Here is a 23,624-nt window from a genome sequence, read left to right on the forward strand (position 1 = left end):
GACTTGAAAAACTGTGTGCCCGTCCTTTAACACCCTGTGCCACTAACATCAGGGAAACTAACATTAAGTACTAAGACGGTCTAAAAAAAAGCAGAAATAGGAGGTTTCCACCTGCGGTTTTAGCAAAGAACTTTTCAAAGTCACAGAACGATCATGTCAGCCACATTAAACACTTTCACCATGTCTTCTTCTGTTAGTCTTTATGAAAGGAGGTGAGGAGGGTAAATCACACAGATCATCGATCGCTGCAACATATGCTCTTTTTTTTTTTTTTTTTTCTTTTTTTTTAAATAGATCACTCATTAACGATTGAATCTGGATTGTTTTGTCAAGAGATGAAGAGAAAGGGAGAGATGTGTGGCTGGATGAAGAAAGATAGACAAGATAAAGGTGGGATCGATAAAAAAGGTCGGGGGTGGGGGGTGGGGGGTGAACAAGGAGAGCAGAGCAGATACCAGAGGATGGAATGAGACACGGTTAAAGTGTAATTGCATCTGAATGGAAGGAAAGATGGCTGCCGCCTGCCAAAGCACTGACAGCTCCAACAAAGAAATAATACTTAGATGGTTGCGCACGCACACACACACACACACACACACACACACACAGACACACATTTATGTACGAATGCAGAAATAAACATCCAAGCAGACAGACGAAAGAGAGAGAGAGAGAGAGAGAGACAGAACAAGTAGAGTCGAACAACAACAACGAATGAATCCCATGACAAACAAGAGGAACAGACGAATGATGAAACTCCACAACAAAATAGAAAAACAAGACATGGAAAAACACTCCATAACTCCAGCTGGTTATAAAAAAAGGATTAGCAGAGAGATGCAATGTATGGAGGGAAAAAAAAAAGAGACGGTGCTGAATAAATGTTTAAACGAGTCGCCTGGCTTGATGGCGGGAAGGATGGAAGGAGCCGTGTGTATGGATGGAAAAGTGTGAAAATGATGTTAGCTTCAGAGTGAGACTGGATTCACTATGAGGACGGAGGGTGGTGGGGGGGGGGTGGGGAGGAAGAAAAAAGGCCAGAAAATCACTATGTTGAATCATTTACACCAGAGGACGGTGACTTGACTAGACTGGATGGCATGCATATTTATGCATTTGCATGCGAGGGAGACAGAAGTTTCTTTGGTTGGCGACAGAGAGAAGAAGGGTAAGATGGAAAATGAAGGTGCGCATGGGAATAAGGTAAAGATAGCACACATACATACGAGGGAAAAGCTGTATTAAACAAAAGGATGGCAGATTAAAAATGTAAAGATGCTGCAAAACACATTACACATTTATCATAACAACAGCGACACGCGAGGTCCTTGTCTATCCTTAAGGGTTTGGTCTCTCTTATGGGAATATGTAGCGGTGTTTTGTGTGTGACACAGAGTTCCCATATCCTCAGAGCAGATGGCTGATGTGCTGATATCAACACCATCACTGTGGGACCATTGATTTATGGGAGTGCTAGCGATGCGCATGGAAGCTAAATGACTCTATGTGTGTATTTCTGAGCTGTTGGTGAGAAGATAATACACCTGGGCATGTTTACTGTAGAGGTGAGTATGTGTGTATTTGTGTGACCGCCTTGAGTTTTCTTTACTGCGGCCGCAAATGTTTCCAAAGGTCCAGCACAGCATCCTCATCTCCTTCTAAGCTGAGGCTGCTGATATTAACCGGAAGGATGGCTGGAAAACGGGGTTGAGACAACGTTCATCTGTACATCGCATGAATACTAATGCAAGGTGGACACACACACACACACACGCACATGCACATACACACACAGGTGGGACTAATTGGAAATATATTGAGAAATGACATGAGTGCATTAGCATGAAAATGACACACTCTTAAATCAAGTGTGTAGATTCCAATCTAATGTTCATACAGTGAATGTAGGTTATAAATGTAATGGAGATTATTCCATTAAACAGCCAGTGTTCTTTACTGACTCACCTTATTAAATTTACACCAGATGAAAACATGGTGAGCAGCGGTGGGAGATAATTCACTACTATTGTTTACTGACCATCAGTTCAATGTAATGTTATTGTTTTACCAAGTGATGTAGTTTGATTTTTTTAATTTGAAGCTGACAAAGCAAGTTATTGTCTAATAATAATAATAACAATAATAATAATGATTCTTGCCGATTCCAATTTTCTGTCTTTGTAAGACTTTAATAAGAAAGAAAGATTTTCTTTCCGTTGTTTTCTGTGTGGTTGTGCTGTTTGTGCTGCAGCTGCCGATGTGTGTGCGACGTGAACCATAGTAGCAAAGTCGAACATATGAGACTGATCAGGGCCAGTCACCGGTCATGGCCGTTTTCGATCAGTGCATCTTTAAAAATAATCAACGGGTGATCTCTAAAAAATAATACAAAGCCAGCAGAAAAAAAGACTAATAGCAACATAAAGCCTGATGGTAACATGATGGAGCTGTGTCATGCATCAAGGTATCTATTATCAGGTATCTATTAGTAAGACACGAAGGTGACTCTATAAAAATCCTTCAGCGGCTGATCTAAGAATCCGTCAAAGCGGAGGATTGTTTTGTTCCCGAGGTCAAGAACGAGTTTTCAGTCTCAACTTTTAATCCGACATGGACGAGAATCTCTTAAGTGCATTAAAAAACATGAAAATTTGAACATCTCCATGACAACTGGGTGAACTCCATCTGCTGAGGGAGACTGGACCTTGTGGAGAGCTTTTATTTAACTACGGTTTCAAAAGTCAAAAATGAACCTTTCATCTCAATTAATATCATGATATTGATTTCAACCACGAGTTTGTGAAGTAGAGCTGCAACAATAAAAGCAACTATTTTGATGATTGATTAATCGTTTAAGTCACTTTTCAAGCAAATAAAAAAACAATATTTGATGGTTCCAGGCTTGCTAATGTGAGGATGTGCTTTTCCTTGTGTTTACATTTAGTAAATAGACTTTCTTTAGTCTTTAAAACACCAGAGAACAGTTAAGATGATGTCATCAAACGTCTCTGTCTGACCACGAGTCCAAAATCCAAACTATTGATCAGTTAATTGTTATGCTTTGAGACAACATTGGGTGAAAAGGGCTGCAATTCATGAGCCTGTTTTTTCATTCATTGTATTTTAAGAATGTTAATGACTCGAGCACAAAGAGAGCAGAAGGATGGGGGTTTGAGAGTGGACGCAAATGTCACCTACTTTAGTGGAAACATGATGATAGAAAACAAGAGGGGCCGCTGAACCCTTATCTATAAAGCCACACCCTTCTGCATTTCCAGATAAGCTCCCTCTCAGTGTCACACACACACACACACACACACACACACACACGGGTCAAAATCACATCTGGGAAAGCCCGGATAGCTGCCGTGCGAGTGTGAGGAACCCTGATTTCATTTCTTCTACCGGCATATGAGCAGCAAATCCGCTCCGACAGGCCCTCACCGCTAGCTCTCGCGAAGCTAAATAGGTCTGCTTATTCAGGCTACCTGAGGGAAAGTCAACATCGCTTACATAACAGAAATACCTGTCCATGTGTGTTCTTGCAATGCTCGGTGTGGGCTAGCGCACAGTTGCGTCTTTCAGCGGAGAGGTGGAGGGAAGTAATTTATCTTCCTCCTACATAAATAGCTCTGATACAGTCCAGGGGGAGTAGATACCGTCTCTACACTTTTATAAAAAATCATAAAGACTCTACAGCCGGCAGGATGCACACAATGGACGGAGGGAGGAGGGGAGGGAGATTAAAGAAAGAAGGGGACACCAGCTGGAGTAGATTCAGGCGATTTTGTAAGGCCACCTTCATTTTCAGAGAGAAAAAACAAGGGTGTGTGTGTGTGTGTGTGTGTGTGTGTGTGTGTGTGTGTGTGTGTGTGTGTGTGTGAGAGAGACCAGGCCAAGAGTCTTGCGGAGTGGGAAACAGTGTGACACTGAAGTTGAATTATTCATCCAAGGTTCCGTCCACTGAAATATTGATGCTCAGACAATCCTCTACACATCTCTCTCTCTCTCTCTCTCTCTCTCTCTCTCTCACACACACACCATCTTTCTTTCTTCACTTTCTCTCACTCGCCTTTCTTTATTTCCATTGGCTACTCTTTGTTAATCACAGATGTGACACGGAAAGAAGGGGAAAAAAAGCAAGGAAACTGAAATGAATATGGACCATATGGAAAGGAAAACAGGAGGAAAAGAGAGATATTACATCCTTGGATTAGATGGATTCTTCCTCTGTCCATTGTTAGCGTCTTATTTCCCCGTTCACACACCTCTTTTTGTCTGTCAAACCTTATGGCGCACAGCAAGACACAAATCCATAAAAAGGAAACATTAGAAAGAGAAACCATAACAGAGAGAGAACAAGAGGCATCAAAGGAGAAAGTGAAAAAAATGAGCTGATGGGGAAAGGGGGGAACTGGGGAAAAAGCGATACAGAAATATAAAAAGGGAGAAAAAAATAGCAAGTGAGTGAGAAAAAGAATTGATGATGAGAAATAAGACAAAGTACTCAGTAAGGGCTCTTTCATGCTGGTTTATGCGAATTAAGAGAAAGATTTGGCTTTGAGTAATTTGGTAGTAACAGTGCTTTTTCCAAAACGTGGGTGCAGATCAAGACAATAAAATGCTTTATTGGTGACCAGAGCATTTTTTCCCATTAGGGTTTTGGAATAATGGTGCTCATTTTATACTCTTTATTCTTGTATAAACACAGGCACACCCTTAAGAGCGCATTTTCCCTGCAAACATCGAAATGAGGATGAAATACTTTAATATTTTGGAGAGAAAACAACGTTCCCTTCATGGAAATTCCACAGAAAGGGTGGAGTTTTCCACCAGCACTTGAATGCAGCATGAACTTTGTGGATCTGAGTCTCAAAACTTCTCACACAAATGTAATAAACTTGGAATCTGGAAGCATATATGTATAATACTACAATTTATTCAAGTTGCATTGCATTTGGTTGTGAAATTATTCTATATTTGGATCATGATCTAGACACAATAAGACAATAAGAAGAAGAAGAAAATGAGTAAGACAAAGAGAGTTTATGACAAAAATTGTAAAGAAAAAGTAGAGAAAGAGAGATTAAGAGAAAGTAAGTCACTATGTGTGTGTATCCATGCATTTTATAATGCATACACCATCTTCCTCTCCCTCCACCTCATCCTCTATCACTGATCTCCCATCTCCACTTTCCCTCATTTCATCTCAGTGTGATTTTCACACACAATGGCCCTTCATCTCCAGCCAGAGAGACAATTAACCCTAGCTTAATGAGCAACACACAGGAAACAACTGCCTCCCAGAGACAGATAAATATTTCACCAGCCTGTGTTTATATCCCAACCTGGACAACGAGAGCACAGAAACCAGTACACGTTTGTTCCACCTTCTTGCAAAGTTCTTAACTCTTGCTTTGTCTCATGCGGAAGCAAGTGACGAGTGAAAATGGCAAAGCAGAGAATCAAGGATATAATACAGAAAATATATTTATACTCTGGATGCATATTGACCACATGAAGAAGAATGTGTGCACGTTAGAGATGAAAAATTTATCATGATAAAATGTTTCATTTCAGTCTATATCGATCATTTTTAATGACCCATTTGTAATAAAGACCAGGAGAAAAAAGGTTCCTTCACTCATTTTCTCACTCTATGCTGTTTCTGTTGTTGTGTCACATGTCAATGGTGCAACCGAACAACACACCAGTTAAATGACTGGCTGTTTGTGTGTCCCTCGTTGTGCGCTCCGTTATCAAGAGATATGATAGGCTGTTTATGAGCCAGGGAGGGAGCATGCTTGGTATTTGTTCATGCAACAGAACTTTGCTTATTCGTTATGTCCTTTCATGGCAATTTTTATTTAATGCATGCAAGTGAAACTATCAAACAATTCACTTATTGCTATTGATGAAGTGTCTATTGCTGGTACATAACACTATCATTTTATCACCCAGGCCTTGTGCAAGTTAAAATACACTTTTTTGGAAACTGGAAAATGATGAAAAAAAAAATAGAATAGATTCTGCAAGAAAGACAGGTGCACTTTCAGGAGCTGTTTTGCATCTTATGAGTGTGTGTAGGTATTTTTAGATTCGGGTTTTGCTTCTCCACTGGAGCAGCTCTGCGGGGCGCTTGCTTTTGAAAAACAGCGTGACGGAAGAAAGCGGTGAATGAAATCAAAACTGCAAACGTTTCCTGAACCGACATGGTGTCCTGTTACCTTTGGCTCATTTACATGTCTTCTCAGAAGAGAGCAGTCATCAAAATGTATTATTTCCATCTCTGGACCAATTTTACGGGAGGTTGGGGATGCAAGGATCAAAGTAAAAGCCAAGGGGTGCAACTAGCCCAACATACAGTACAGTAAAGAAGCAAGAAGAGTGAAGTCTTTATGTTGCTTCACAAATGCAAAAAAATGTACAGAAAAGTGCTGCTGGGAATTTGAATGGAAGGTTAATGAATTCCTGTGAGGAAATGCAATCATTGCAATTGCAAAATGATGTGCCCAGAAAGTTTTATTCAAAGCAGAAAAGAAACAACAAAAAGAGAAAACAAAAAGCAAACAAACTCCCCGGCTGCCAAGAATGCAGCTATTAATAAAGAAGTGCTATTAATAGATATTCATAAAGCATCCTGTGTTCATGTGTTCACCCGAAAAAAAAAGTGTGGCCACTGCAGTTCATCTGTCTTTGCTACAGATGCAGACGTGTCAAAGCTCTCCTGCAGGCCTGTCCTTCAACAACACACTAACATTCAGACCCAAGGGGATAAAAAAAAAATATACGATATATATATATGGCAGGCCTTCGAAGTCAGCCATACTGTAAAACTGTGACATGGCGATGAAAGGTGGACTGTGTATGAGTCCGATTCAGTCAGCCGCACTATAAAACGGCCACATTTTCTGAATTTGAAAGGTTGCCGTGATTTTTCTTTCACCACCAAAGCAGTAGCCATGAAAGACTGATTGTGTTGTGTTAAAGCTGGAGTCTAAAACTGGCATTTTTCAATGTGGAGGGGCATTTTGAACATATTAAATCACTACCACATGAAACTGTACATATGTATAGATGTGTTTTGCTGCCTGGATGGGTTCTTCTTGCGTAAACAGGATTTTTACTGAAATATGAAATGACAAGTGCTAGTTTTGTTCTGGCTACATGAATATACAGTAGATGTAGCTGCCCAACTGCTATGTGGATGGGCCAGACTACATAACCTTGTACACTTTGTTGTTGGTTATATAGATGTTTGTTGCCTACTGTTGATGTGAACTTGAAGGATTATTCTCTGAATTTTTCAAGTCCATTATTGGCGGCACCTAGAAGTTGCTAAACATCTGCTCTTATCCTTATTCTACATATGTTTGTTTGTTTATTTACCTCGTGTCATCTTTCTATTTCTCCACATTGTAATTGTAGTATTGTTACTTCTGTCTACTCTGTCTGTCCTGGTAAAGGGATCCTTCAAATGTTGCTCTCCCGGAAGTTTCTTCCTATTTTCCTGGTAAAAAGGTCTTTTTGGGAGGAGTTTTTTCTTGTTTGAAGAGTCTAGGATAGAGGATGGGTGGTGGTGGTGGTGGGGGGGGGGGGGTTTCTAAGTTTCTAAGCGGCAACCTGAATGGAAAACTGACAGCAATTCCCTCAAACATTGGCTCTCAAACTTAAAAAAATCAGTTAATTAAACACAAACTATGGTGCCAAGTGTTCTTTCCAAGTTCTTTCTTCTGACACTGCATCACAAGCATCTCAAACTAACTCTGTGATATGCGTTTTCTGAGGGGTTTTTTTTGCACACGTAGCCTGCTTTGTTGTTATTTCCAACCAAAAGCATTCACGTATGCAACAAGTCATATTTATGACTTCTGAAACAAAAAAGACCTGAAGACAACGTACCTCCAGCCTGGAAAAGAAGAATGAATTCTTGGACTGACTGATGTTTAGCCTTGAGAGGGAGCACAAAGGTCTGCTTTTCCAGTGAGAGAAAATAGACACACATTTACTTACGGCTTAGTCAATCTCTTTATACAAGAATCTTGATTGCTTGATACCTCATCCATCCCTGTGAGAGGTGATTCACTCTCCGCTCTGTCTTTTCTGCTCACTCCCTCATTGCTCACCGTTACGCAACTGTTTCTTAATCTTTGACAGACTCTCTGCCCATCAAATGTCTCTTGAGGGAAGGTCAGTGCAACCTTCACTCCTTCATTTCATCACGTCTCCCTCCCTGCCCTCCTTCCCTGCTTCACTCACTCACTCACTCACTTTGAGCCTTGCTTGGAGTGATGACTGGCTGTAACAGTTAATTGGCCGCTGAGGCCTCGTTAAGACGCGGTTAACGGTGATGGCTCCGGCTGAGAAAGCAGGATGGAGACTGACTAAAACCTGATGGGCGATAGCAATGATTAGTGTTTTGGAAGGGTTTAGCCAAACCTCTTGTACAAAGTAAGCTCATTTTTGAAATATAATACATAGGGCGAAGGGTTGTGAGTGTGAAAATCTAAAAAAAGAAAAAGCTTGCAAGTGTTACCTTTCAGTGAGGGAGGGCAGCATTAAAAATAAGGTCATGAAAGTGGACAAAAAATATGACAACACCAAGGAAAAAACAAATGAAGGTGTGAAAGAGAAAGATAAGGTTGGAGAAGAACACGGGAAGAGCAGGTCTGGTGGGATCTCAGAGACGGAATAATAGGGAATGAAAGCGAGGGGAGTGTAAGAAGGTGAGATAAGTCGAAATTGTGTTTCTCCCTTTCTCCTCCATCACAGGCTCGACTGATAAGTGATGTCTGACAACGCTGGTGGCAGGGGAGAACTGTCATCTAAAACACTTCCATCCATCTGGGGGGAAGTGTGTGTGTGTGTGTGTGTGCATGTACGACAAATGTCAGTGTGAGAACATGTGGGTGCGTAATTTAATGTGACAGTGAGCATGAGGGTTTGGAAGACAAAAAATAAAGAAGAAAAGCAACTGTGTGTTCCTACTTCCCTGTTTCTGTAACACATTGTCATGTTGTCTACTGGGGTGAACGACATCCATGATTGTATCGCTCAAGTTTAAAACATTTCTGGTTTAATAATAACGTCTTTCAGTTTTATGTTATTCCAGTAACAGACAGTTGGTGGCGGTAACGTGCCAAAAAAATGTATAAATGCATCAGAAAATAGTAGAAAAGAAGACTGCTCGCAGATGTGCACATGGACGTAAACTATGCAGGTTCCAAAACGGTCCAAGTAAGTCTATCTGCGGTTTCGCAGTATCTACATGACACACCCACTTTGTTAGGTTTAGGCACAGGGAGGGGGATGCTTAGGGGGTGGTGGTAGTTAGACGTTAACGCTAAAGTCAGCGTACTAACATCAGAATACTTAGCTTAGCATATTAGCATGCAAACACATACTAATTAGCACAAAACACAAAGTACTAATGAGGCTGATGTTTGTCAGGTATTTGGTCATAAACCAAAGTATTGGACAAATTCAAAATGTATGTGATGATGGTGCTAGAAGAAAAATGAAGGGATCGCTTGAGTTATTTGTATTCAGCGTAAGGCTCCATTTAGTATGTCTGTACCAAATTTCATAGCCACCCATCCAATTGTTGTTGAGAAGTTTCACTGAAAACCAAAAAGAGTCAACCTGCTGTTGGCGCTAAACAAAAAGAATACACTCAATCTGTTTTGGTGACTAAACATACGTAACTGTGTTTGTTTACGAGAAAACTCCCATTTCATTGGTGCTCCACCCTCTACGCATACACTCATAGAACTGGGGTTACATCCAGGTAATGTCGGTTTCTTATGGATGGAGACTCGCTGTGTACTCTTGCTGACAAGTTGATCAGCTCGTCATGGCTCGCTCGGTCACACCTGTCCTGCTTGACAATGCAACTCCAGTACACAGCAAGCATTACATTTCACACCATGTTTGTATTTTCATGCTTTGAAACCAGGTACAGAGCTCCCCCTGGGGATCACACAGTAGCAAAAAAAATACTGATGTGGAAATCAGTCAGCACATATTTCCACAAAATCAAATAAATACTTTTTTTTCCGCCATGATACCCTTAGGAGGCTTGGTACAGTGGTATCACACATTTTTCTTACAGCTGACTAAAATAAACAGCACAGCTCCACCAGACTTCACAGCGCTGAAGGTGGTGAGAATTTGCGGAAAGTATCGAATTTCGATATTTAGGCACCAAAATTATTCTATAACTGAAAAATGCGTGTCGTATTTTTTTAAAAATGCTTTAAGTGACAACGTGGGGAAGGATAAAAGTTGCACGGCTGCATCATCAACAGGACATTGGGGGCCTATGCTGAACTTTTGCTGCATATTCTGCGATTAATTTGATATGAATATGACTAGCATGTTTATCGTTTTGTCTAAGTAGTGAAGACATTGGAGAAAAAGGGGCAAGAACCAGGAGGAAGCAATAGAGTCAATGTGAAATACAACAGAACAAAAACACAATGTAATTTGCTAACATTAATTTTGCAACATACTGTATAATTCATTTGCTCATATACAATGCTACTGATTTGAAGGAGCATGCATGCTCTATTTTAACTATGTTCACATGAGCTGCCAAGCACTTAGCAGGAAACTATGGCTTCAGTGCTTTACTCAGGGGTTATCTAACCTAACCAGTCTAACTAACTAACTAGTCTTTCCCCCTTACCTATATTTTCCCACATGGTTAAAGGATTCCTCTCCACATTTCTTAATTCTAGGTACAGTAACTCATTTGGTAATTGACTTGTCTACTTCAGTAGTGGTATGACGGTTGTGTCAGTGAGTCTGATCCGACTGAAATGGGAGGATTAACAGAACAGAACGTATCTGCCATCCCAACTGATGTGATGGCACCTCAGCCTGGGTTTTGACAGCTGGCTTAGCTCAAGAGTATCCAAACATATTGATTAAGACTTAAGAGAATGAAAATAGGTACAGTTGGAAAGATTTGTGTCTGTATATTATGGAGAGAAATTTGTTCAGTGCTTTTTGTTTTGTTTGCGACATGAAGGCTTGGTGTGAATTATTCTGGGCTGCTGGGCGTGTGTGTGTGTTCGTGCAGTCAGGATGAGCCTTTTCACACCTGCCGCCTCCCTCTTGGATCATGGCACTGTGACAGATTGTTTGGAGAGAGTGTGTGTGTGTGTGTGTGTGTGTGTCTTTGTGTGTGAGGTGTGTGGTGTGTGTCAAGGCCAGGTGTGAGACAGGTACAGCATTTCCTGGCAGGACCCAGAGCAGAAGGAAGCAGGACTGATGGGAGTCAGTGTAGGATGTAACGGCCTCTCTCAGAGGGCTGGACCACACCACTTCATCACACCCTGACACACACACACACACACACACACACACACAGGGAAACACACCTACTGTATCTGCGCAGATTCTTACAATTATACAACCAACAGCACCAATAAAAGCACATATCTTATGTTTTTTTTACTATGGAAAGCGAAACATTGCTCATACGGAGCATAAAACATGTTTAATTAAACACTCAACACAGGTTCCTAGAAACAACAGGGGATTGGACAAGCACATATACTGCCACACAATAGCCCGCTGCTTTTAATTACACTCACACCATTCATCTGACCATACAGAGAGGGAGGGAGTGATAAAACTGAGATAGAGAAAAACAAGAGAGGCGGAGAAGAAGAAAAACAAGAAGCTTGAGAGATGATTAAGGCAGTAGTACTGATAGAAACGAGTAAAAAAAAATAAAAACCACTGGGACAAACGAGAAAACATCATTCTGCACGGGAGAGCCAAAGAGACAAATAGAAAGAGGCAAACAATAAGGACTCCAGACACTACAAGCCTCATGTTGCATCACATCAACCCATAAACTGAGTGAGAACCATGGGAGACATCACCCGCTGTCACTTCTTCTGCTCTTATCCGACCAATAACAACATCATCATGTTTAGCAGCAAGAGTAACACACTGAGTCACGCCGCACACAGGCTTCTGATGTTCAGAGCCGCGATCACAGAGGATCTGATAGCTGAAAAAAAAAAAAAAAAAAACACTCCACTGAACCATGTTGCCAAAAAAGAAAAATATTCAATTCTACAGCGCTGCTTATTTTTATTTATATATCCAGCAATTCTCTTCAAGGAATACTGTCAGAACAATGAGGATCACAGTATCGTTTTTATGGAAAGTAGCACGAGGCGAGGGGATTGCTGTGGCACTAAAAAGTCTGAAGGGATCTTCCAAGTTAGAAAATAAATCTTGGAAGTAGATTTAACAGTTTTGTGGCCGTTTGAAACCTCAGTGTTAACTGTTCATTCTTTATCATGTGCGTAAGCTTTTAAACTGAACTCTCACTATCTGAAAACATCTATTAAATCTGCAGCTATGTTAAGTCAACCTAGAATATGAAATCAATAAGCTGTTGTACTCATCTTCATTTTCACTTTATTATCAAGGTATGTGGTGAAAATGAATTTTTAACCTCCAATTTCTGCTTTCTAAAGACAAAAAAAAAGTTCACAGTCATTTTTTTTCACAGCTTTTTATGGCATTCAAGCCGAACTTCAATATCAATCAGTCTTCATCTATGATCCAAATGCACATTTTACACAATCCTGCTGATCCTCCGTAATGAAATCTCTCCTTTACACCAGCTGAGGATAAATACAAACCAAATACCCTTATAAAGGACGTTCATACGACTGCCAAACCTTTTTTCCAAGACTGACAGAAAAATAATTAGAATGTTCCAGGATTATTTATTTTTTTAGATGTCAATAAGTAATTTATTTGACAACACTGGTGTTCTTGCTTCCTCGTATTTTATATGGAAATGTAATGCCGTTTTCATTGTCATATCTTCAACACGGAAACATGAAAAAGCTAAGATATGAGAGGGTGTTTTTAAATTACTTAATAATAAGTCTGTTTTAAGCGCAGCGTCAAAACATAATTGCTAAGTTTTAGTTTCAAGACGTTTGCTGATTGCAAAACAGGCGAGCACGGAGACACGTCTTGGCAATAATCATTAAAACAGATAGACAGTTAGATTATTATTATGTTCCCTCGCTCTGCAGGCTATATTATCTGTCATTAGAGGTACACACTCTGTCATGGTGATTAATATGACAGACAGGATGGCCTCTCGTAGCTGTCCGGCCGACACACAGCGCGATTAATCAATCAAAGCTCGTGACTCGGGGGGTTCACCCTTTAAGACAGCCATAATAATCCATCACTGCTCCGCGCGTCCACATGCTGATCCATCAAGTCAACACGCCTTGCTGAGGAAGTAAGAGAGGGGTAAAAAAAAAATGGAGTAATGGAGTGATCCGTTAGCCGATTCCCAAAATAATTATAACTGTCATGATGATGTAACGGAGGACGAAGCTAATGATGCTACATTAGAGCATCAAGCAGAGCGGGCCTGTCTTTAAAGTTCACTAATAAACAAATCAGAGGCTATATTAGTGCAGCAGCTCCTAATCTTGTTGTCTGATGTACCCCAACAGCACAGTTAGACACCGCATCATGTTCCAAATGTGTTCATTTAAACTGATTTTGAACATAATGTCACTGCTCATCATAGAAAAGTGGATACTGCTTTAATTCTTCATAAAAGATGTCGATTTTGGCCCCTGTTTCTCTTTTTTAGTAGGTTTTTGATCAGGTTTGTATCCATACTACCACTGGGAGTGGCAGAAGCTGGATGTTTCGACATTTCATCATAACTTCATACTTTTCTGCTTGCACTCTCAGTGTTCAGGTGTTACAACTGACTCAGGTTGGTTAGAGGTGTGTCCTGAGCTGTTGGATTCTTGTAGCTGGTAGTTTACTGGATATCGTGACTATAATTATACGAATATAAGATATCACACTAAGTTGTAATCCTATTTGTGTGTTTAACAAATTTATATTAGCTGAGCTGCTGTACAGTCTAGAAAAGGTACCCTTGGTTTGGTTTTTAGTTTGGTTATTAACACTACAGTTATTTGGTAAATGGTAAAATAGACACAAATCAATACAAAAAATTTAAATGGCCCAATAAACAGCATAGAAAGGGACACAAATTGCAAATAAACACTTGATGTACTTGATAATCTTACTCAAGAACAAAAAGTAAAACAATAGCAAACAAGCAAAACAATTCAGGACAAAACTATGATCTATGTACAGTATTATACAATATTATCTACATCGCTGAACACAGCACATACAGTCAGGTGGGGCTGAGCAATAGCAAATTATATATATATATATATATATGTATGGTTTATTTATGTGTAATTTATTGATTAAAACTGATTTTATGTTTGCAGCAGAATTTGACATTTTCACTCTGAATCTGCTAGTGGAGAAATCTGATTATATTTATATCATGATGTAATGCATATCAGCTGACATGAATTATTATTGTGATAAGAAAAACAAACAAACAAACACAAAGCCCTATTGGTAGGCAATCCATAATCTGGAATAAATCTAAAAGTTTTCCTTATCATCTACCTCCTATCAGTAGTCGGCTTGTGTGCTGCAAATCAATTCAAGTACAATCTGAAGCTCTTTTCTACCAGAGAAGCAATGATTTCAAACCCTTAAGCCTTATTATCACATAATGCATGACGTCATGCTACTGTGTTTGATGCTCTTATGCCCTTTGAACCGCATGTGCATTGTGTACTTTGAGAAAAAAAAAAAAAGCAGCTGAGAGTTTCCTGAAAATCCAAATGCCATAAAAAAGATAAAAAAGAAAAGGTATTAAAAAAAAAAGAACTATATTTGGGGCTGTCATTATGTTCGAGCTCAGGCTTTATGATCTTGTCAATAGCAACATTCGCGGAAGAGATTATGATGTGTTTTTGGCCATCTGTCTATAAAAAGCCTGAACAATAGCAACCGCTGCCTTCAACAGTAACATCTCTGTCGACCCACACAAGCAGGTATAAACAAAGACGTGCATGCACATATTCACGCACACACAACACAACCCCACACACACACACACACACACAATATCAGGAGCAATCTGAGGTATCAAGCCTCATCGATCAGAACCGCTCTCCCTTGAGGATTACATCATTGCCAAGCAAATAGCCAATCAGAGCAGAGCTGAGACTGCCCGCTCTGTGACCCCATCTCCTGTAAAAATAAAGGCAATAAGATAGCTGCACGCACACACACACACACACACACACACACACACACACACATACACTATTCCAGTCACGTCGTAAGGAGGCATTGATATCATTCTCTTGGGTATTTTATGCACTGTTTTTATGTAAACCTGCAGCTCTACAACAGTCCTTTAGTTAATGTAACACTAGTGCATATTGAAGTCATCTGTTTTTTCCTACTGTGACACATCAAACGTCTCTCAATCAACAATTCTGCTCATCCACTTCATGACGATATATTGTTGAAAAACAGCAGAACGTATGCAAAGTAAAGGAAGTATGCTGCATGACTTTGTGAAAGTGTCTTCATGGATGCATGTGCTCGAGTTTAAAACGTGGGCAGCAAGAGACACACAGTGCATTTCAGTGCCAACAACCAGTCTGTACTGTATCCACTGCAAAATACCGTGTGTACAGTGGGTAACGCATTACACAACACTCAGATATTAAGAGGTCGTTTTTTAAAACTCATTGGAATTCGGGAGTACATAAATGAATACTTAAACTTCATTATTATGGGTCCAAGATGGATACCATGAATCTAAAACGTGACTGGTTCAACCTGACCATGACCCTTTCCTATCAAAAGAAGGCTCCCCAAATCTCTAAAAATAATCGTTATTAAAAATTATTATGCAGCACCGATCATTAATATCCCCAGTTCAAGTCCAGCCTTTGTTGTATAAAATTCCCCACCTCTCTTTCTCCCCCTATTTCTTGTCATCTCACTCCAATTCTCACACATCACACCAATCTTGGATTTACTGCACTCGCTTCCAGTCTCTCTCAGAATCCATTTTAAAGTGCTCTTAATCACATACGAGGCTGTGAATGATCTGGCGCCGGAGTGTATAACTGAGCTCCTTACACCGTACTGTCCAAACAGACCCCTCAGGTCTGCCAGTCTGAGTCTTCCAGCTATTCCAGAGTCCAGGTTAAAAACAAAGGGTGTCGTCTTAAAACATATTTTTATGCAATGGCTCTTCCTCACAGCTGATGGATTACAAACTGTTTGATTTTTCCTTCATTGAGAGTTTTTATCTTTTATTTGTTTAGATATATGCATATATGTGTATATGTATGTATATGTATGTCCGTGTTTCATTATTTTACCTCTTGCAATTGTCCCTAATGTTGTAATGTTTTGAATTTCCTCTCCTTTGGAAAACACTTTGCACTCACTGCTTGAAAAGTGCTCTATAAACAAAATTATTATGATTATTACTGTCGACTCTCTGATGAAGACATGAATGCCGATGTAAACATGACATTTTGGAACAGACTCATTTTTATTTACCACAATGTGTTTTCTATTTCCGTCTGATTCCATACAACCAAAGTGGAGTAACCACATGAGTGTGAATGTACAGTATTTGTTAACGTACCTTGATGTAACCCCCAGTAGAGACCAGAAGGGAGTTGTCTGGGGAGAAGTGCAGGTTGGTCACCCAGCCTCCATGGAGCGAGTCCATGCCGTCCTTTCCATCCCGCGAACAAATCTTCAGCAGAGCGCCGTCCTTGACACTCCAGAGCTGTAACACCCATAAAAATAACATTTTTATTTCACCCATAAAATAAAAAAAAAAGTAAAAATCACAAACAACAAAGATGTTAGATTTGAGGAGTCAAACACTCCTTGACCTTGATTACAGACTTAAAAATGTACATTTTATATCCTTGGTGAATCATTTTAGATTTATGCTAGCTTGTTGTGATGTTAGCCATGTTGGTATTTCCATATTTTGCTGCATATAGTATTAAAGGACATAAAATGGTAGTTTTTTTTGTAACGTTACAATGCCCTGCATATACAGTACCACTCAAAAGTGTGGACACACCTTCCCGTTCTCTTGAATGAGAAAGTGTTTCCAAATTTTGACTGGTACGGTACTTGGGCGGGATGTGCTTCTTTGGACCCTCAACACATGACAAAGATAACTAGAAAGAGTAATAGATATTGCTCTTTCTGGAGTATGGATCTAAATGTAGACATTACCTAATGCACCGTAATCAAACGGTCGGTTTGTGATTGTGTCGTCACTAGTGCTGCATGTCATGTCTGTTGCAGCTGTTACGCAACTGTTCACATGCAATGTACATTTGACAATGACACATCCACACATGCAGCTATATTTAACACTTGGCATGCTTTGTAGTGAGTGATTCACATTTGTTTCCATAGAAACAGGGGTGAGATTTCAGTGTGGTTTATGTAATTGGATCTGATGGATTCGGCCATTTCTGGATAATAGAGTAGTTCAGCTCGGAGGCCACCAGAGGGCATTAACCCCTTGTTGACTGCTGCGGCGTCACCATTTGTCGCCGCGGTCTGAGCGCTGAATAACTTTTCCACATCTTCCTTTTCATATACTTTGTGTGTGTGTGTTTGCATGTATGTTTGTGTACGAGCGGTGCGGATTCCAGGTTATCCCCTCCTTTACCCCCCGCTGTCAGACATCTCCTCCTCTTCCCGCTCTCTTCAACTAAGCTTCTCACACAACCTGCACCTCCTCCGGCTCGTGCGCCCTGCCTCCTTCCTTTCATCTCATCCCTGCTCTGTGCATGTGCAGCAATCATGATGTATTAGTAAGCACTTTATCTAAATGAGTGATGAGATGTAATTATGAGGTGATCTCTGGAATAAATGTTGAGTGCTGTAATTGCATTTTTTGTATGTTGCACGGCAAATTAGAGGGTTCACAGCGTTGCCATTGCTTCTCATATTAGTAACATAATGCCATTTGATGGACACACAGATAAAAGCGTCTATAGGCAGGAGGCACTATGGAAAGTCTTTCCTCACCTCACTGTAGCCTTTCTTCCAAATTACCTCCATCAATCCCACCGCTCTTCCTTTTCTTCTCTGTCTCCCCTCCCCCAATGAGCCTGACTTCCTCCCGAGTAAGACACGCATAAAGAGAAATACCGCATCATTTCAATACGCACCCGGATCTCTCCGTTGTCATCTCCTGTTGCGAGGCGTCGGCTGTCCCATGAGAATCGGCAGCTTCGGACACATTCTTGGTGACCGCTCAGTGTGTGGACACACTGCCAGGAATCACAGTACCATAACTAGGAGTCCAGAGAGAAGATACAATAAGCAATAAACACACACAAATTTAAGAGAAGCTGCATCATGGAGGTAGAAATCAGTACATCAGTTGTATATTAAACAGAAACAGATTCGTTCTGACTTTGAAATTAGTGAGTAACCTATTTAGAAGACGATGAGGTGACATGTTTCTGTAACATAGGGCAGCTAAATGGGATGTAACTCCCCTTGGACAGACTGTGATATTGATGAAATGTAATTACAAAAATCAACATAGCGGTGTTTACCTGGGAATAACAAGTAATAATAATAATGAAGTTTTATTTCTGGTTCTCAAACCAGCCATCATGCACTGATAGGTCTTATGAGGACAAATAATCATGCCAAATGAGAACCTGCATCAGAGTGATGCAACTGTTAATGACTGCTCTCTCGCTCTCTGCTGTGCTGCCTCATTTTATTTTCGATTTTGACTTTCATCCCATCTCTGTCTCTCATCTACTATACTCTTTAAATTCCTCCCCTCCGTTCCTTTTTCTCTTTTTTTCCCCTCCCTCCTCTCTCTCTCTCTCTCTCCCCGTGTTCCTTCTTACCCCGGTCGCATCCTGTGCTGCGCAGAAAATAACACAGCTCATAATTAGACACTTCATTTGGCAGCAGGCTAACTATGTCTGCACACAAAGTCCCATTCATCTGAAGGTCAGTGGGAAAATAAAGAAAAAGAGGAAAAAGGGGAACAGAGAGAGATAGAGATGGAGGAAAGGAATGAGCCGGACAGAACTCCCTCCCTCTTTTTGTGCTTCTCAACAAAGACACTCATGGCTAAGCCTTTCGGTTTGACCTCTAGATAGATGGAGACCAGGGACTGTGTATTTATGTGTGTTTTGAGCTACCAAAGCCCCTATTCGGTCTGGAGAGCAAGGACTATGTGACTGGCTTCAAACCAGCCCCACAACACACACACACCTCAATTATCATCTTTGCCAAATCCATAAAACACACATTCTCTCTCACTACCATCCATTGACTGAAGCCAGTCTGGCTGGCGACCCAGTGGCTGTTCTCTACAGTAAGTGTCGACCAACTCCAAATTCCTGTGTGAAACTCGGTGGCAGTGGCTCTTGATCAACTGCTTTAACAAATGCCTGAGAGAGCGGCTTTTCACTCAGGAACACCAGTTGTCATCCATTGGCAAATATTGGAGGGAGAAGTATAAATAAAAACCCACAACTGTTTTGATGATCCAAGAAAATGAATGACGCTGACAGAGAGCCAGTGTCAAAGGGGGGTACAGTCTCAGTACAGTTCAGTGTGTACTGTGCAGTGCAGTTCATTTCTCTGTGGATGATGAGTAGGAAAAGCAATGATTTTAGGTTGAAAAGGTTGAAAACTGCATCTCCAGCCCACTGAGTCAGTCAAAGTCAGGCCAAAGTCAAACGCAGCAGTGTTGGTAAATGACAACCTGGCAAAAACTACATCCAGACAGGGAGGTGGGTAGGTTGCGGACCAGCCTGCCAGGATGGTGGGTCAACAGGTCCATGGGCTGCAGTCAGGCTAAATGATCACTGGACGTGGGTGTACGAGGACAGAATGACCTGCAGCTAATTCACCAGGCCTGGGGCCATCTGCTGTACGCTAATCTCTAAGGTCCCTTGTCTCGCTACTGGAGAAAGTTAGCCTCAGATATCACCAACAGCAACACGTCAGTGTGCATGTGCTGTAAGTAATCATTTCGGAAGGAGATTTAAGGGAAGACACTGATGTGTAATAGGTCACATTGTTACTGCCAGCACAGACAGTTATGTCTCATCCCATGACTATGTGTGCATGTGTAAGTGTTGAACCTTAGCAGTCTTGTCAGCAGAGGTGGTGGCGAAGAGGCATCCGTCTGGCGAGACATGACATGACAGGATGGCTCCCCGGTGAGCCTCGACGTCCTGCAGCTTCTCTCCGCTTTCTATGTCCCACACCTTATAGTGCATGAAAGAAAGATTACTTTGAATTCGGTTTCATGCTGCAGTTGTGTGTGTGTGTGTGTGTGTGTGTGTGTGTGTGTGTGAGCTTTCACCTTGATGGTACCATCAAAGGACCAGGACAGCAGTCTCGTATCAGCAGGTGAGTTGGAGAGCAGAGAGAAGCATCTGATCTGCTCCTTGTGACCCTGCAGTACTTTACATTCTCCTGACTGCCACCTCCACACCTACAGGGGGCAGCAGAGAAACAAACAGGGAAAAATAATGTAATAATAATGTTTCAGTCAGTGATGCTTTTCACTCCAGTTCCACTGTGCACACTTATGGACTCAAAGATGTTGATGCACATGCATACTTTTCACTTTTTTGGGAGGGACTGCCCAAAATTCATAGCACTCTTATGGAAACCTTAACTGGCTACAGAAATGCCTCTGTGTAGGTTACGTGAGGTCTCATACAGCATGTGGAGCCCTTGTACCCTTACACACAGATTACTCACAGTTACTCAGAGAAACCAGGTTATGCAGGTAAAAGGAGAAATGTCTGTTTACTTAAAGGTATACTATGTAGGATTTGTTGGTTGGTGTTTGTAAACACACAGCATTCACAGTTGGCCCCTCCTTCCCGGCTCAACTTGCAAGAGAGAGAGAGAGAGAGAGAGAGAGAGAGCGAGAGAGAGAGAGAGCGAGAGCGAGAGAGAGCGAGAGAGAGCGAGAGAGAGAGAGAAGTGGTGGTCAAACGAGCTAGAGAGTCAATGAAGAGAGCAAGCAGTGCTGGCGAGAACAAAGTTGTGAATCAGAAAAATAAAACTTTTATCTTCTGATTGTTTCACACCTCTGCACAACCCTGCAGGAAGGTGCCACATTTGAATGATTTTGTGTCAATGCAGAGCTTCATCCTGTCCGCTGTGGCCTCTCTGCTCTGCGTGTGTGTAGCTCAGCCCCGCCCTCGGTCAAGCAGACGCACAGACCTGCAGTTCTTTATACATCAATGACACAGAGACACAGAGCAGTAACCTGGTCGCTACGCCACGAGTCCCGACCTCACACCCTGCGCGGTGTCATTAGCGGGGGGCTACGCACCCACTGCCCGAAGGTTGACGCCCGGAAACGTCCTAAACACAGCAAAATAATATGAAAATAAGAAAATACAGGCAGAGGGCAGAAGTCTCTGCAGTTAAACACACCGCCACACACTTCTGGTGGATCATAAGTGATGGTTTAGAGGGATTAGTTTTGTATGAGTCCATACGTTGTTTTTTAGGAAAGTCCTGCATAGTATACCTTTAAACATGTGAGCGTACGATTATGCAAATAATGTCGATTAAAGTCTGTGAAGGTAGAGTCAGAGACTCAGTGGTTTCAACAATAAAACGATTGCAACATCTTTTAAAAAGTTTTATCAAGCTTGTTTTGTTTTGTTTGTTTGTTTTTTAAATCAGCTTCATGGGTAAGTGGTAAAATTAGTTTTGAATTTACAGCCGGGCTTTTCAAGTAAATAAATTTCAACCTGGGTCTTATTTTCCACATCTTTAAAAGAGAGGTGGCAAGTTACAAATAGCATGACATATTAGTAAGAAAGGTCACAAATCTGAGAATTAGATTGAAAAATACTAGAGTTTTCCTTTAAATGTCAACAAATACTCTTGCATCTATTTAAATAACAGGACATACAAGCAAAGGACATCATTAGAAACAAAGATGAATTTTCAGTCAAACACAACCTGGAAATAAAAGTAAAGGAGGAAAAAAAGCATCCCAATAAAAGGCAGTTTCTTTGGCAGAAGAATGTATTAGCTGTGTAGCATACACAGATCGTTTGATTGACAGGAAGCAATGGAGGATACTTTCATGTAGGGGTGTAGTCTTTCTTTAGAGCATTACTACAATGCTAATGATACAATATGTCATGTCACTTTTTTTGCTTTTCTGTCTTCCTGATCACATCCCTGTTTGGGTGTGCTGGGTTTATGCTAATGCTTCTGTGGAGTTAAAACTCTCCACACAGTGCTTGTTTTCTGACAGTGTGCCATCAGGTAAATGAGCAGTGACGGGAGTTCAGCTGAGCTCAAAGAAGGGGGCAGGACAGACAGAATCATCCAGATCATCCTATCAATCATACCCTCGTGTGCAACATTGCACCTTTTCTCCCTCTGAATAGAGTCTGTCAGTGGTCCAAAGGTTAGAATCCATCACCTGCTAATATCAATATCATTAGATCTCTCTGTATTCACTGTGTGACTGCATTAACATCTAAATACACACTTCCATTTCCTAGAGAGCAAATGTCATACAGCACGCGTTTGAATAGCTTCTGAATAAGTGGCGGACGGTCCGAGAATAGTGATGGCGTAGGCAGTAGCCGCATGAATACGGAACGAGGTGCTGCGCTGTCAGAGGGGGGAAGGAAGTGCTGCAGTGGACAGGTCTGTCGGCAAAAAGCAAAGATGAAGAAGGAGGAGGAGGAGGTGATGAGAGGGGAGGAGAGGAAAGGGGAAATGAGCAACAGAGCATGAATGGTGGGGGTTGACGGAGCGTGACGGCGTGAAACACACACACATACACAATACAGTTGCACACGGTCAACACATGAGCATGAGGGAGATAAAGAGCTATCGAGAGCGGCGTAGTCACAACCAAAGGAAGGGAAAAGAAGAGCAGACAAAACGGGTGGGGGGGGAGGGAGGGGTTGAAGAATGCAGAAGTGAAGAGGCCAACAGAGAGGCTGGTAGGGTGTAACAGGTTGGGGAAGGTGAAAGCACCACAGAGACCTGAAACACTACTTGGATGAACGATTCAGCAGAGCAGGCAGTTTTACTCAAGGTGAAGAATGGGGATGGAGGGTGGGGGGGGGAGAGAAATAATCAATAGCAGAGAAGACAAATGTGAGGCAGGTTGGGGGAGGAGGTGAAAGAACAAGTCATGAATTAGACAGAAAAGATGGTGAGGTTAAGGGAGAGGGTGATGAATGGGAGCGACGCGAACAGGAAAACCAAGCAGAAAAGAGAGAAAAACAAAAAGCATACAGACAAGAGGGGATCAACTGAAGGAGGAAATGAGTTAAACCAACCCTTATGGTGGTGTCCTCGGAGGATGTGATGAGTGTTTGGCCATTCTGGCTGAACTGGCAGTGCAACACCGTCTTGGTGTGTCCTAGCAGAGTGGCTAGGAGCTTCCCAGAGGGCACCTCCAACACCTGGAAGGAAAAAAAACAAAAAAAAAAACAGAAAAACATTGGCACCGCAAGTATCCAAACAAACAGTAAAAATGATTATATGGCTTGTAAGTAAAGCAAAGGGCATGTTTGGCCAAAAAAAGATGTGAATACTGTGCAGTGAGAGCTCCACTGTACCAAGAAGTCACACACGGTCTCTAGAATATCTATGTAAACCTCAAATGACAGCTGTGTTTGCCAAGATACACTCAG

At 41.3% G+C, this 23,624-nt stretch overlaps 1 protein-coding gene across 1 annotated transcript in view; it reads right to left on the reverse strand.

Annotated features, from left to right (window-relative positions):
• apaf1 (apoptotic peptidase activating factor 1) overlaps positions 1–23,624 on the reverse strand; it is a 49,550-nt gene that overhangs the window by 6,507 nt on the left and 19,419 nt on the right. Inside the window, exons 22-26 of the mRNA XM_044343248.1 lie at positions 23,268–23,393; positions 20,294–20,425; positions 20,070–20,195; positions 18,120–18,245; positions 16,559–16,705 (exon numbers count right to left, since the gene is read on the reverse strand). Coding sequence (XP_044199183.1) covers positions 16,559–16,705; positions 18,120–18,245; positions 20,070–20,195; positions 20,294–20,425; positions 23,268–23,393 — 657 coding nt within the window. The remainder of the gene's footprint in view (positions 1–16,558; positions 16,706–18,119; positions 18,246–20,069; positions 20,196–20,293; positions 20,426–23,267; positions 23,394–23,624) is intronic.

This window comes from Thunnus albacares, chromosome 23, assembly GCF_914725855.1.
Source record: "Thunnus albacares chromosome 23, fThuAlb1.1, whole genome shotgun sequence".
Taxonomy (NCBI): domain Eukaryota; kingdom Metazoa; phylum Chordata; class Actinopteri; order Scombriformes; family Scombridae; genus Thunnus; species Thunnus albacares.